Below are 14,310 nucleotides of genomic sequence, written 5' to 3' on the forward strand. Positions count from 1 at the left end.
GAGACTGCATAATTTTTTTTTTAATTCTTACAGATAACAATTAAGTATTTTTCCAAGCTTTTGAAGAAGGGCAGTCGTTTTTCGTAATTGCAAACTTAGACTAATCCACATTAGTCTGCTACCAGTTATTAATACCGTTCGAAAAGGTGTCTTCTAAACTCAAAAGACACTCATTCTTTAATGGTCTGGTTGCTATATTAATTATTTGAAATAGATGATACTACAGTCATTTTTATTCTTAATTTAACTTGAAAGCTTCATTATGCCTTAGTTGGTTGGCTGAAAATTGAAGGCCGATGAATACTGGACCGCTCTTCAGGCAATTTTATTGGAATGTTAAGGTTCACTTAGCTCATTCTACAATGTCCATACTATCAGCCTGAAGAACTTATTCTTAAGTTTGTAGCTTACTTCTATATATCATCTGAGGTTGTAGTCTCTATTTAGTAACTTTTATTTTCAAAGAATTCCAAATGCGAGATTTAGTTGTTTTTGATTTTACTTTTGGAGAATGAAAGATTTTTTTGAGTATTATCAATTATCTTAAATTGTATTGAATATACATTACCCATTTTATATTTCCTGATTTTGATACTTAAGAATTTTCTCAGTCTTCCAGCAGCAAAGGCTCATTTTCTGATACATTCGTGTCTGACGATGCATATGGTATTCTTTTGACGGTGTTTTTTTAGTATTTATTTTATAATTAGCGACCATAGTGGCGCCACACAGCCATATGAGATGCCACATGTCATAAACTCTTATACAAATAAAAAAAACACGACTCGTTCGAGTGTTATATTTTCCAACGAAGGTCTGCGGTTTATATTCTCATTCAACATGCAACAAATGTTGCAAGTATAAATTAATTGTGTTGACGTCAATATGATGATTTTTTTGCGGTTATCTGTTATTATACCACGCTACGGCCACAAATTGTTTTAATTACTAGCATTAAACTTTTTTTGATTACTTAGAGAGAATACCAAATATTATATAAACTCGTACACAAATTCTTATATTTACTTTCACATATGTTTTGAAAAAATATTACAAACATGAAGAGAACAATAATTAATTTCCCGTTTTTCCCGCGGCGCATGTATAGCCGGTTCTGATGATATCAGCTCCAAATTATCTAGTCCAGTTACTATGTATGCCGAAGAATGTGACTCAGTGTAGATAATGCTAAATGAGTGATCGACGACTTCTAAGATAACATGCTAGATAATGGTAGATAATATTTGATTTCTGTGAGATATGATTATGATTCTGATTTGCATAAATGAAACATGCAAATGATAGATGACAGTTGATGTATGACAGGTGACAGATAATAGATGAAGATGATAAATAATATGCATTCTGAATAAATAATGGCTGATATATGAAAAGTGACAAATATGACAAGATGGTAGATAATAAGTGACAAATGGAATATCTGCAGATAATAAATGACAGATGATCTATCTCTGTGATCGATAGAATATAATGAAAGATGATAGATAATTGACGAGTAATAAACGCCTGTTGACAGATGATTGATTCTAATTTGTATATGACGGACTGTATATGAAAAATGATATATGAAATATTATTGATAATGGATGGAATATGACAAATATCAGATGATATATGATGTGAACAATGATGAATTATCAATGAACTCCTCATATAGAAAAGTGATAAGTATGATTAAATAATAATGATGGATGAAGTTTGATTGAATATGGCATGCAGCAAATGAATAAATAAATGATTTATGATTGATGTGTAAAGATTGATACATTTTTTCAAGCATTCAACATGCAAAATTTTTATGAACATGCAAATATAATGAGATTCGTTGACTGACTTTGATGGCAGATGATTTTCATGAATAATGAAAACATGATTCAAAGTGATTTTTCAATGACTAATTGAGAATTATGACTGATATTGATTTTCATGCTCTGTTTTTAAGTACTCAACATGTAAAACTTCTATGAATGTTTATCCTATATGGGAATAAATGTGGCATGCAATAAATGACAACTGATCAAAATGAATAATGAGTGAAAAATTTTAATGACTTATTGGAAATTGTGATAGCGAATAGTTGAAACAACATGATTTTTGATGAATTATTTGAAATATTTTGCTAAAATTTTGAATAAGTAATCTTTGAATCATGCAAACAAATATGGGATGAATAATGTACTGCGGGTGCAATGAATAAAGAACGATCAATGAATGATGATCGATGATTGAATATCAAATTTAAACTATAATCATATATGAAATGAAGTGAAAATGAGTCTCATGCATGAATTGAAAAAAATGAATTATGAATAAACCATGCGCAATGATTGGTGAATGAAAAATAAATGTTGCATATTGAGATAAATTAAGAATCATGCATACTGATTGAAGACTGAAAAATAAATGCAGAAATGACAAGTGAATGAACTTATGAAATGAAGAAGAACCATGCATAATGATTGATTAATGAAAAATATATGTTGTATGACAAGTGAACGAACTGTTGAGATAAATTAAGAATCATGCATAATGACTGATGACTGAAAAAATAAATTCTGAAATGACAAATGAATGATATGAATCAAGAACCATGCATAATGATTGATGAATGTATAATGCATGCTTAATGGCAGTGATCATCGAATACTATGGCTCATGAATAAATCATGCGAAATAAATAGTTCTGTAAAATGTAAAACAATGAATAAAGAGATGTGCAGATCAGCGAAACATTCTTAAAATTGAAATTCTTAAGGATGAATATGAAATAATGCATATGACTTCGGATATATGAATTATAACTTGCCGTCAATGAATTGAATTTTATGATGAATGGTTTATGACTTATGATTATTGATTTACGATTAATGGTATTTTTTTCATGTACTATGATTTATGGTCAATGCTTTACAATATGTGATCAATGATTTTCGATTAATGACTAATGGTATGTGATTCTTTATTCATGTGAGGAATAATGATCCGTGATTTCTGATTTGTGATTGAAGATACATGGCTGATGATGTGAAATGATTGTAGAATGAGTTTTGAGATTGATAATGAAAGATGCATGCCTCCCGAATTCGTCGAGTATAATTCTCATAAAAAATGATGTATGATCTATGTTCATGATTACTTACCGAATATTTCTGAAGTGATATATGAAACGCTTCAAAACAAAATAAAATGTTATGAAGTATTTTATTTGTATATGGATACATGCAAGTGTATAGCAAATAATGACAGAATATAATGTTGGCAATGTAGATGATGTTCTTCAAAGAGTAGAATGTAGTTTTTGTGTGTAGTCATGCAAAACTGAGGTGTTTGGTGTGTCGAGATGTATATATGTATAGTAGAAACTGTGTGATAATGTGATTTTGTGCATGCGAATGTGTTGATGCTGTGGTTTTAATGGAACTAATTTCGATATAACAGCCAAAAATTACGGCACCTAGGAACATAGTTAAGTTGAACGTAAAGTCCTATATTTATAGTGCCAATTACCTTACCTCGTACGAAATCAACTGCTATGTGAAAAATCGAAGAAAGGTTCATACGAGAATGTATGTTTCATTAAAAACGAATGGAAGCGATCGTGTCCTCTTCACTTTACACCCATTTCCGCTAGTGCTCCCGCCGCTGCCACGCCCATTTCATGTTCATTCGAACCAATCGGCTCTAACAGCAGAATATCGCGACTCTCTTGCAAACATCTCACGACCTCTTTAATGTTACGCTTAAATTCTGCTTCACTTATGCCACCAGTCATCATCAAACGCTGTGAACGCATCATTATGGCACCATGTAGTTCGTATAAAATGAGACCTAAGAGAGAAAATAATCCATAGTTCATATTTATAGATATTTAGATGTTTTTATATTATTTTCGTATTTTTAGAAGGTTGTCTGATTGTTTTTTTTTTAATTTTTATTTTATTTTTTCTCTGATATTAATATATTTCATAATAGTCCTGTTTCACTCACCTCTCAAACGCGTTAGCCCTGGTTCCAGCACATTTATCATACTCAAGAAGTGGCGACAATAGTTTTCTTTCTTCTCTACATTTTCCAGCGGCATTGTATGTAGCAGATAACCTTCAATGCGACCATAGATTTGGCAGAGAGAGTATTTCGCTGAGAGTAGGAGATAGTGATTAGGTCCCAGAACACGCTCATATCTATTAAATAAATATATTTTTTATTATATATCGGCGCTAATAGCACGCGTTTCAAGATATTTTTTAAAGTCAATATCGGAGACCACATATCCTCACTTTTTCATTATATCAAAGACCTCAAATATGTGTGATCCGAAAGAATAGTACTCACTTTTTCAAAAAACCCTCCAGTCCTGGTATATTATGTGCATCTATGCTCTCCAAATTCATATTTATTGCGTCTAATAGTTTAACAATCTCCGTCGATTTGAGTGTATACTCACAGCGATCACATCTAGTTTTAAAAGGAATATATAATTTTTAGAGATTTCGTTGTTTCTACCAGTAAAAGTTATGTACTTCCACGCCGCCGTCTGATTCAACGGCTCCACCGAACGCACCGACCCACTCTTACACTTCGGACACATCAATGCGCTACAGTCCGTGCCGAGCTCCTTCGGATCGGCGCAACGTTGACAGCAACACCAGAATAATTTCCCAGCATGCATGAATTCACGACGCTTCAAGGTGCCCTGCGCGTGAAAAAGAAATTAAAACCATTTAGTGAAACTTCTAGAACCCTCCTCCGACTCGCCGACTCACCTGCAGCGTATAAGCATAGCTCAGCGTAATCCCATCGTCCTTACGTATCGCACGGGATGTGCGCAAAATAATCGCATAACTGTGCGGATCATCGGTATGCGCTGTGTTCGGACAGCAATCGTGCGCCAACAAAAAGGCGCTCGTGTACAGACAACGCGCTTTAGCCGAGTTCTGACCGATCTCAAAGCAATTCACATCCAGAATGCCGCAAATGTTGTGTATCTCCTCGACTGTGAACGCCGCCATACCCCAATCCCGCTGCAGCCGTTGCACCACATTCTGCTCGTAGTATTGCCACAATTCGATGTTGTTTTTACGCAGCTCCGTGTGTGATTCCATTTTCAGGATGTTATCGTATTTATCGGGCGCATGTTGCTTGAGCAGGAAGATGCGTACAATCAGTATGAGTTCATAGTAGTTCTTGACCAAATCGGGTTTATCCGCAACGGCGGTGAGTGCTGCGCCCAAATTGTGCGTACGCAGCAGTTCACATTCCGCAGCGGTGTGTCCGGTGGGCTGTTGCAATCCACGGCATTTCGGTCCACACATAGGCCATTTGCAGGACGGGCAGCTGTTGGAGTGGGACGAGAGGAAGTTAATATAGGAAATATATATTTTTGATTCCTCGCTGCAACCTTATAAGATACGCTATACATTTTTGAAAAATTCTAGAATCCGAAATTCACAAATTATATTTTTCTATTAATCCTTTCCAATATTTTAGCCGTTTTCGAAAAATTGTAAATTCTCAAACTATTTCAGTTCTGTTCCGTATTGAAGCACCGTCACGGCATGACTGAAGTGCCACACTTAGCGATCGCCTTTTTAAAGGCCATCTGGTACAGTTTCGAAACTCATACTTTCGATTGCTCATACTTAAAAACTTGTAAAAAACTATAGCTAAATACATATACATATATATATCTAGTATATTCATCGATCCACAAATTTATTCACGTTTCGTTGTTTTTGTAGCCGAAATATAATTTTTATTAATAGTTCCGCATTTCGATCTACGTGCTCGAAAACACAAACTGCAGCCGCACCAAAACAAAATCGTAAACTCAATAAAAATCGCTAAAAATAGCTGCAAATATCAAAATTTCTTCATAAAAATAGCTTTTCAAAACAAAATTAGATGTTTCATCGCGACGTTCGCATTCAAATGATGCATGTAAGTAAACAAATATACATATGTATGTACAGCTGTGTGTTCAAAACAAAATTCTAATTTTTAATTTTTCAAAAATTGGTGGGCGTGTCTTTGAGTCAATTTCAAAACAAATATAAAATATTGTTTTGTTTTTGTTTAATTTTTATTTTTTACTTCATTAACCTTCACAGCTGTCACCTTTTGTCGGATTATTTTTATATTTTCAACGAATTTTAAAAATTATATAGCAAAAACAACAAACACTTTAAAAATATATTAATTTATAGTTCCACAGTTGTTGTTTTGTACAGGTGGGTGGTAGAAAGCACGCATAGAAACAGTTCTAAACCGATTAAGTAGTGTTATTGTGAACTATCTCTGGGTGACAAAGTACTTTTCTTTCTCATAATTTAGTGTTTTAGTTTTTTAATAGGTTTTAGAGCAATGTGGGCTAATTAAGTAGGCGACAACATATTTTTTCGACAACTGCCAAAGGCATTAAGAAGTTTTCGAAAAGTATATATACATATATACTCTGCAAGATGAAAAGTAGAAGGAAGACCTAGTTATTTGGTGTATGAGTGCTAGAGGACTGTGTGGAAGGTGATTTCGTCGTTTTTTTTTTTTTGGCATCAAATTATGTTTTTGTTTACGAATAATAGATTTCAGAGATTGCAACCTGCCATCTCATAAATGAAAGCATTGTCAGAGAATAGTTATTGAGAATAAATTACCCCTCTTTCGTTCTAAATGTCACGACCTTATACAGTTTTTCATCAAAATTTCTCCAGAAAGGAAAGATATTTGATTCTTCATTCATCCTTAAATTGTCTACTGGAATGCAATTTAATTAGGAAACTAATTCATTTGGAAACCATCGTATAACCTTCATCCGTACTGTTAATAATATTATTGAGACAGTTATCATCCGAACTAAAATTAAACTCTATATATGAGAACCTACTAGAACATCCCATATGGGATGAAAACCCTTTAAATATCTAGCTTAGCTATACTATAAACTAATAAGTTTCAAAACATATTCACTACAGTACTTTTGAAGACCTTCATATAAGCTTCCCTAAACTATGTTATGTCACCTGATCAGCTATCTGATAGAAATTTCTAGTTGTTTTAGTATTTCTAGTTTTTCTAGAAAGTTCTATCAGATAGCTGATCAGGAGCTCTCAAAAAACACCTTCCCGGAAATATTAGGTCTACCACTTTGCTTCCGCCGTTTTCCAATAGATGTCTCTAGGGTCAAGCACTGGTCGATCAAATCGATTTTTTTATATCGTTTTTGGACATTTGTGTCAACATTCACCCAACAAAATATTTGTAGAGATCTTTTTTCATCCAAAACTTATTCTCAACTGGAAATGTCACTTCTTGATAAAATCTCAGATCCATTCTTTAAGTAAGTATTACTTTGTCTGGATGCATATTATCATTATAGCATATATTCTTACCGATATTGTGTTGCCTGCAGCTCCACGGGCATATAACAACCCAAGCACACGGCATCCGCTGAAACACACGGCCCAATGGCTAAAGGTTCCTCGGTAATGAGCAACTCACCGGCTTTTAAGTCGCGATTCGCTACCAAGTAGCGACCCAATATGGTTGACTTTTCAATTCTATAGGGAAGCTGCTTGGATGTTGAATCACAAGACTCATTCGCGTTTTCAATTTCGGATGGAGAGCTTTTATTGTTAGATTTCGCCGACGACTGTTGTTGTTGCTGCTGCTGTTGTTGGTGATGCTTCTTTTTGTTTTTCTAAATTGATGAGAGAATGTTTATAAAATATTGTATGATTTAAAGAGAATAATCAATTTAAGCGAGCTGCTTAACGATGCACTTTCAAAGCTATATACTTTCAACTATTTTTTAATAGCAATCAGCTAAGCAATATCATTGCATTTTTCACGTTTTTCATTCATTCATAAAAAAACGCCGTTCATCTTGTTAATTGCTTGTGAGCGCCAAAATGAACAGATGCTCAATTAGCCGGCGATCGATCGGAAAAAAGTACATACATAGTACATAGTTTCTCCGCGCATTATTCATGTCATCGATAAATGTGTTTCATGCTTTGTAAACAACATTTGTTTGGCACGCGTTCGGTGTTATTCGTAAAAACAAGAAAGTATTGTGTTAGCAAAACAAAAACGGCGTACAACAACAAAGCATAGAAGAATAAATGAGCGTGCGGTGATATTTTGAGAAAAGTGGGTCTTTATGTCAAACACAGACAACTACATATAAGTAGGGTGAAATATAATGAGCGAGAGTGTGCATATGAGTAGCGATAAGAGAGTAAAAATAAACTTAAATTGAGAGAGTAAAAACTTGATTTCAGTCGAGAGAGTTAATGGGTATGCTTAGTGTATTCGAAAGAGAATTTTGTATTTTGTTTCAAATACATATAAGTATGATATTAAGGATGACAATCATAAATTATGATTCATAATAAAATTTAACAAGTAAGTAAGGGCTAAGTTCGGTTGTAACCGTACATTTTACACTCTCGCAATTTATTTATTTAATTTTATTAGTATAACAAACAATTTGACCCACATATTCAGCGTATATATGGTATAAAGTCCATTGAAAGTTTGAAAATCCTAATATTAAGTATATGGGAGCTAGGGAAGGTTTGACCTGATTTCACTAACTTTTGGCACGGCGACACATTATTATAAGAACGGAAACATATTATTAAAAAAAAGACTTACTAATATTTTCGATACAAAATTTATTCGAAGTTTTGTGGTCCTCATGCTCGATATATGGGACCTTGAATACTTATGATCCGATTTTTATAAGAGCGATGCCACACTATAAATGCAGTATTTGTGCAAAGCTCTGTTCCGATGTCTTCACTAGTGCTTACTTTAAATATTGTAAAGAAAATGATTCAGATCGACTTCAAAGATCTGATATATAGAAAGTAGGCGTGGTTGTGAACCTGGCCCATTTTCAAAACATATCAGTTTCGGAGATATGACCCATAAATGGGCGGAGCCATGCCCATTTAAAATGTTGTATACCAATTTGATTGCATCTGTTCTGTACCATCTTTACCATTAAAAATTCTGGTTTCCTTACTGACTTAAAGCATTTTTGTAGTTTTCAACATAACCTTTGTATGGGAGGTGGGCTTGGTTACAATTCGATTTCTTCGATTATTTTTACTGTATAAGAAAGTGGCTAAAAGAAAGGAGTTGGTTTTTATAACTTTAGTAGTTTACGAGATATATACAAAAAACTTAATCGGAAGCGCCCACTTTTCCAAAAAAATTATATCCAAATATGCTCCTTCATAGTAAAATCCTTTGTTCTTTTATAACTTTATTTATGGCTTAGGTGTGTCACTTTATATGTTTTCGGTTTTCGCCATTTTGTGGGCGTGGCAGTGGTCCGATATCGCCCATTTTCAATACCAACTTCCTCAGGGTGCCAAGGAATACGTGTTCCAAATTTCATTAATATATCTCAATTAACTTAATGTATAAGTATCAAAGGGTAAATTAAAATATTGACGAAACGTGAGGGAAAAAACATTAAAAAAAATGGATTAAATTTCAGTCTTTTCGACATATTGGCTATAAGGACACAAAAAACATTGATTTTGGGGTTTACAGTCATCTAGGAACTTAAAGACGGACTTATTCTGAGAAGCTTTGACAAAGAAAGTTTACCGAAAAAGTCAACATTAAAAAAGTTAGAGACCGAAGAAAAATGTGTCTTTCTCTTACAATGGGCCACTTTGATGAAAAACTTCAACAAAAATTTTTGTATGAAACCATGATTGTAACTCAAAAAAGTAATGATGCAGTTCGATTCGTAGGACCTGAAATAAGGGGAAACCGTCGAATTTGGTCTTGTTTTTTTTTTTTTTTTTTAAAAGAGCTATCACAGTGTAATTTAAGCCAAAACATTTTCTTTTTTATTTAATCCATGATTTATGACAAATTTAGGGCCTCATTTTCCATTTATTGACATATTTTTCATGACAAAATAACTTAATTTATACTTGATTTGTGCATAACTAAGAACAAACTCTAAATTGTATAATGTGAACAGAGTATAAGCCAAAAGTCGACCAAATTACTTCTATAAAATTAATGAAGAAATCGAATTTTCAATATTTTGTATTCATTAATATCTCAAAATTATTATTTTTCGAATTAAAAAACCATAAAATATTTAATTTATTTATCTAAACATCTCATTTCATTTCATTTTACTTTTTAAACCGAAAAGCAACAAATTTCACTCACACAAGACTATATATCATATACTTCATATCACTCTCGGCATATGAACGCTTTCAATATACTCGCACGCTAGCGTTCAGCTAGTTATCAAGCGTTGTGCTAATTCATCTCCACGCTGCCAACAAAATTTTGAGCATCGCTCTTTGTTTGTTTTCCTTTATTCTTCTTTATTTCCAATTATTTTTAGCATCCAATGAAACGTTGTTGTTGTGATGTTTGTTGGCTTTTGCTTTAGCTGCTAAGTGATATGTAGACGCTTTGGTGCACACATACACACATTAATCTATATGCATGATCGCTCATATACGCGTGGCGCTGCACATTAACTCATTGTATGTAGTTGGCTCCCGGGCGACCGCGGCGTATACGTAATAAATTCGTATTGTAATGAATATGGCATAAATTTCATTTCACGATTTTTGTGTATTTAACAGTTGAAAATTGTTATTCGATTCTCACAGGCATATGGCAAATTCATTAAAATGTTAGTGTTTCGGCGTGATTATGGCATTTCGCATTAAGCTTTTTGGTTCAAATAGTTTATTGTAAACATAGCATGCGAGAGAGATATTTCAGATATATTTATTAGCATGTGTGGTTTTGATTTTTATGATGATTTTCACGGGAGTAAATTTTGTTAATTTTCGAATGAAGAATATTGGGTTTTGAAATTATTATTGAACGGAAATTCTTATGTGCCATAAGTTTACAAGCGAAAATTATTCGATTTTGACAGAAGTTATTTGTTGTGTATTTAACAGTTGTGTATTTAACAGTTGAAAATTGTTATTCGATTCTCACAGGCATATGGCAAATTCATTAAAATGTTAGTGTTTCGGCGTGATTATGGCATTTCGCATTAAGCTTTTTGGTTCAAATAGTTTATTGTAAACATAGCATGCGAGAGAGATATTTCAGATATATTTATTAGCATGTGTGGTTTTGATTTTTATGATGATTTTCACGGGAGTAAATTTTGTTAATTTTCGAATGAAGAATATTGGGTTTTGAAATTATTATTGAACGGAAATTCTTATGTGCCATAAGTTTACAAGCGAAAATTATTCGATTTTGACAGAAGTTATAATTTTTGATGAGTTTTGCATTTGATTTGAAACAATAAAATTCATTTTCATACACACATTTGAAATATATGTAAGAACCGGTTTTATAATTTCGACTTAAGATAGCATAACATAACACAAACAACATAATATAGCGTAACACAACACCAGAGAACATAATATAATGTCATATTGCAGAGCAAAACACAGCACAACGTAGTATAACATAGCACAACATAGCATAGTTAACATAACACAACCTCACATAACATAACATAACACCACACAACATAATTTAACATCGCATAGCATAGCATAACATGACATAACATAGCATAGAACCGCAGAGAAATTCCCATATGCATAAACATTATAATTTTTCGCTTTATTAACACACAAAACTGTATGCAAAAAACCAATTATTTTGACTTGTTCACTTTACATGTTTTCGTGGCGGCATTTTGCTGCTAAAAATTCCACAAATTCCACTTAAAAATTCACTAAAAATCACTCGTCACAAAATACGTATATCACAAGCTCATTTCTCACAGCCTTTTCATATGCAACTGCCGGCGGCACATTTGGTAACGATCACATACAGCAGCCGCCCGAATTTCATAGCAACTCATATGTATAAACTCTTTTCATTATTTCTTTTTTTCTAATTTTCACGCTGTGCCACACGTTCTCGTCTTCACACAGTCAATATATTCTTGTATGTATGTATATGCTGAGTGCGTTGGGAACGCGAACCGTTTCGTTTTTGTGTCAAAAACATACAACAAATCATCTTACTTAGCCAGTGGCTGCCAAAGCACTGAGCATTTAATATATTTTTTTTTTTTGAAAGCACATCACTCTTCTACGCTGCTTTCAAGAGCAGTGCTCACAACTGCATTTATTCTAGCGTATATACTTAGATATATATATACACTTGGCGTCTCTAAATTCAGTGTATTATTAGAATTTCTATTGTACACCCGCCTTCTGCAGTGCGCAACAGTTGATTTGAAAGATTCGATTTTCATAGACACTTTTGTATTTTTACTTTTAATTTTAAAATGATTTACTAATTTCTGAAAAAGAGCATAAGTTGAATTTGTTGAAAATGAAAATAGTTCCCCAAAAAATATATATTGTACTTGTCAATTTTATTTGTTTTGTCGATTTTTGTTTTGAATACGAATATTATAGTCGTCATAAATTCTTCTAAGACTAGTAATAATAATTTTAATTTTTCTAAATTCTAAATAAATTTCTAAAAAGAATTGGTTTCTAAAAAAAAATAAAAATTTCTCAGTTTAACTCAACTTTTCGTTTATTTTATAAAATTTTTATTGTTCTAAATTTTGAAAATACTATTGCTTTGCTTATAAAAAATATTTTTTTTTTTTTTGATAAATATCATCTTAGCCGTAAACAAAGACATAAATTCAGTATAATCTATAAATAGTCTTTTATTGCTTAAGTTTTTATATTCAAAAAGACACACCCACTTAAAAATTGTTCAAAATTTTGAGTTGTTTGATTTGTGGGTCGCTTGTGTTAATTAAATGTTTAGATTTGAGAATTGTATATTTGGATTACTTAACCGGAGAATAATTTATATATATTTATGATCCCTAAAAGAATATAGGCGCAGAAAATATTTACCAATCCTGCTGCATTTAAATTACTAATTTCTTCAGAACAAATCAACAAACAAAAATGTTTGTGTTTCAAATAGGACCGACATTCCCTGGACATGTTAGCCCTTACCTTTCTCTAATATTTGACTACTTATATTATTTTTTCCATCTGATGTCTATTTGACATTTCTCATCTGTCTATTTGACAGTTGCCATATGACATTTTTCATCTGACGGATATTTGACAGTTGCCATGTGACGTCTAACTGACATTTCTCATCAGACTTCTATCTGACAGGTGACATCAAATCTGATGTCTATCTAACATTTGACTTTTGTAATTTTCCATCTGACATATGACATCTGACGTATATTTAACATTTGCCATCTGGCATTTTTCAATTGACGTCTGACGTCTATTTGACATTTCGCATTTTACACCAATTTGTCATTTGATATCTGACGCCTATTTTACAGTTGCCGTCTGACATTTATAAGCTGACGCCTATTGAGATCTGACATCTATTTGAAATTTGACATCTGGTTGTCCTCTGACATTTGATGTCTATTTTCAGATAGAGGCCAAATAGCAACTGTCAAATAAACGTCAAATACCACATAGACGTTAGCTGTCAAATGTCAAATAGACGTCAGATGAGGAATGTTAAATAGATATCTTGCTTCTTAGAGAATACCATATGGACTTGGGTAGTCCAACATTTATTGTTTCCATATTACGTTTTATTAAATTATAACAATTTGTGATACTGCAGAGATTAAAATTGAAGCACTTAAATGTTCATAATTTTCATTAGATAAAATATAAATAACCTATAGGAACCAAAATAAGTAAAGAATAAAATAAATATTTTTTTCTCGTTTAATTTATTACTCATTGTTGATTTGTAAATTATTTCTTTTCACATTTACATTTTTTTAACTTTTATTCTAAATTATCTAAATAAAGCTATAATAAAATCTATAAAAATTTTCCTTAATTTAGTCAATTAGTATAATTCATTTTTACACACGGGTTAATTGATCAATTAACTGGTGTCTGCTCGATTAAAACGATTATTAAGATCGCTTTACCATACAAAATAAAATCTCCATTTACTTTTCATTGAACTTTCATCGACTTGAAAATGAAATGCAACTCTGCGACAAAGATCGTATTTGTAATTACTATATACGTTCTTTGTCTGCGAGTTGTTCACGGTACACGACGGTAGATGTCGCTGCTAAAAATAGCAATAAGCTGTTGAAACTTCCTAACTTTTAATGAAAAGCCAAAACAAAAATGCAGAAGAGCTGATCGGTTATCGAGTACCCGGCAGTGTGAAGGGCAAAAACTGGTTTCTCAATCAAAATTTTAATTGATCAATTAATTTGGCAGTGTG

The 14,310-nt window shown here is 32.6% G+C and overlaps 1 protein-coding gene and 1 long non-coding RNA gene across 2 annotated transcripts; both read right to left on the minus strand.

Annotated features, from left to right (window-relative positions):
• Positions 1-1,309: 1,309 nt before the first annotated feature.
• Positions 1,310-3,607, minus strand: LOC128922772 (uncharacterized). Its single transcript, XR_008471954.1, has 2 exons — positions 3,534-3,607; positions 1,310-3,475 (listed from the first exon to the last, which is right to left on the minus strand). It is a non-coding gene; the product is annotated as an uncharacterized LOC128922772 (long non-coding RNA).
• A 5-nt stretch (positions 3,608-3,612) lies between these two features.
• LOC105217300 (SET domain-containing protein SmydA-8) lies at positions 3,613-11,934 on the minus strand. Its single transcript, XM_011192233.3, has 7 exons — positions 11,725-11,934; positions 7,407-7,714; positions 4,785-5,355; positions 4,542-4,714; positions 4,354-4,476; positions 4,009-4,202; positions 3,613-3,849 (listed from the first exon to the last, which is right to left on the minus strand). The coding sequence occupies exons 1-7, from the start codon at positions 11,740-11,742 to the stop codon at positions 3,629-3,631; spliced, it is 1,608 nt and encodes a 535-aa protein (XP_011190535.2). The 5' UTR covers positions 11,743-11,934; the 3' UTR covers positions 3,613-3,628.
• Between the last annotated feature and the right edge of the window lie 2,376 nt (positions 11,935-14,310).

The sequence above is a fragment of the Zeugodacus cucurbitae genome, chromosome 6, assembly GCF_028554725.1.
Source record: "Zeugodacus cucurbitae isolate PBARC_wt_2022May chromosome 6, idZeuCucr1.2, whole genome shotgun sequence".
In the NCBI taxonomy this organism is placed as follows: domain Eukaryota; kingdom Metazoa; phylum Arthropoda; class Insecta; order Diptera; family Tephritidae; genus Zeugodacus; species Zeugodacus cucurbitae.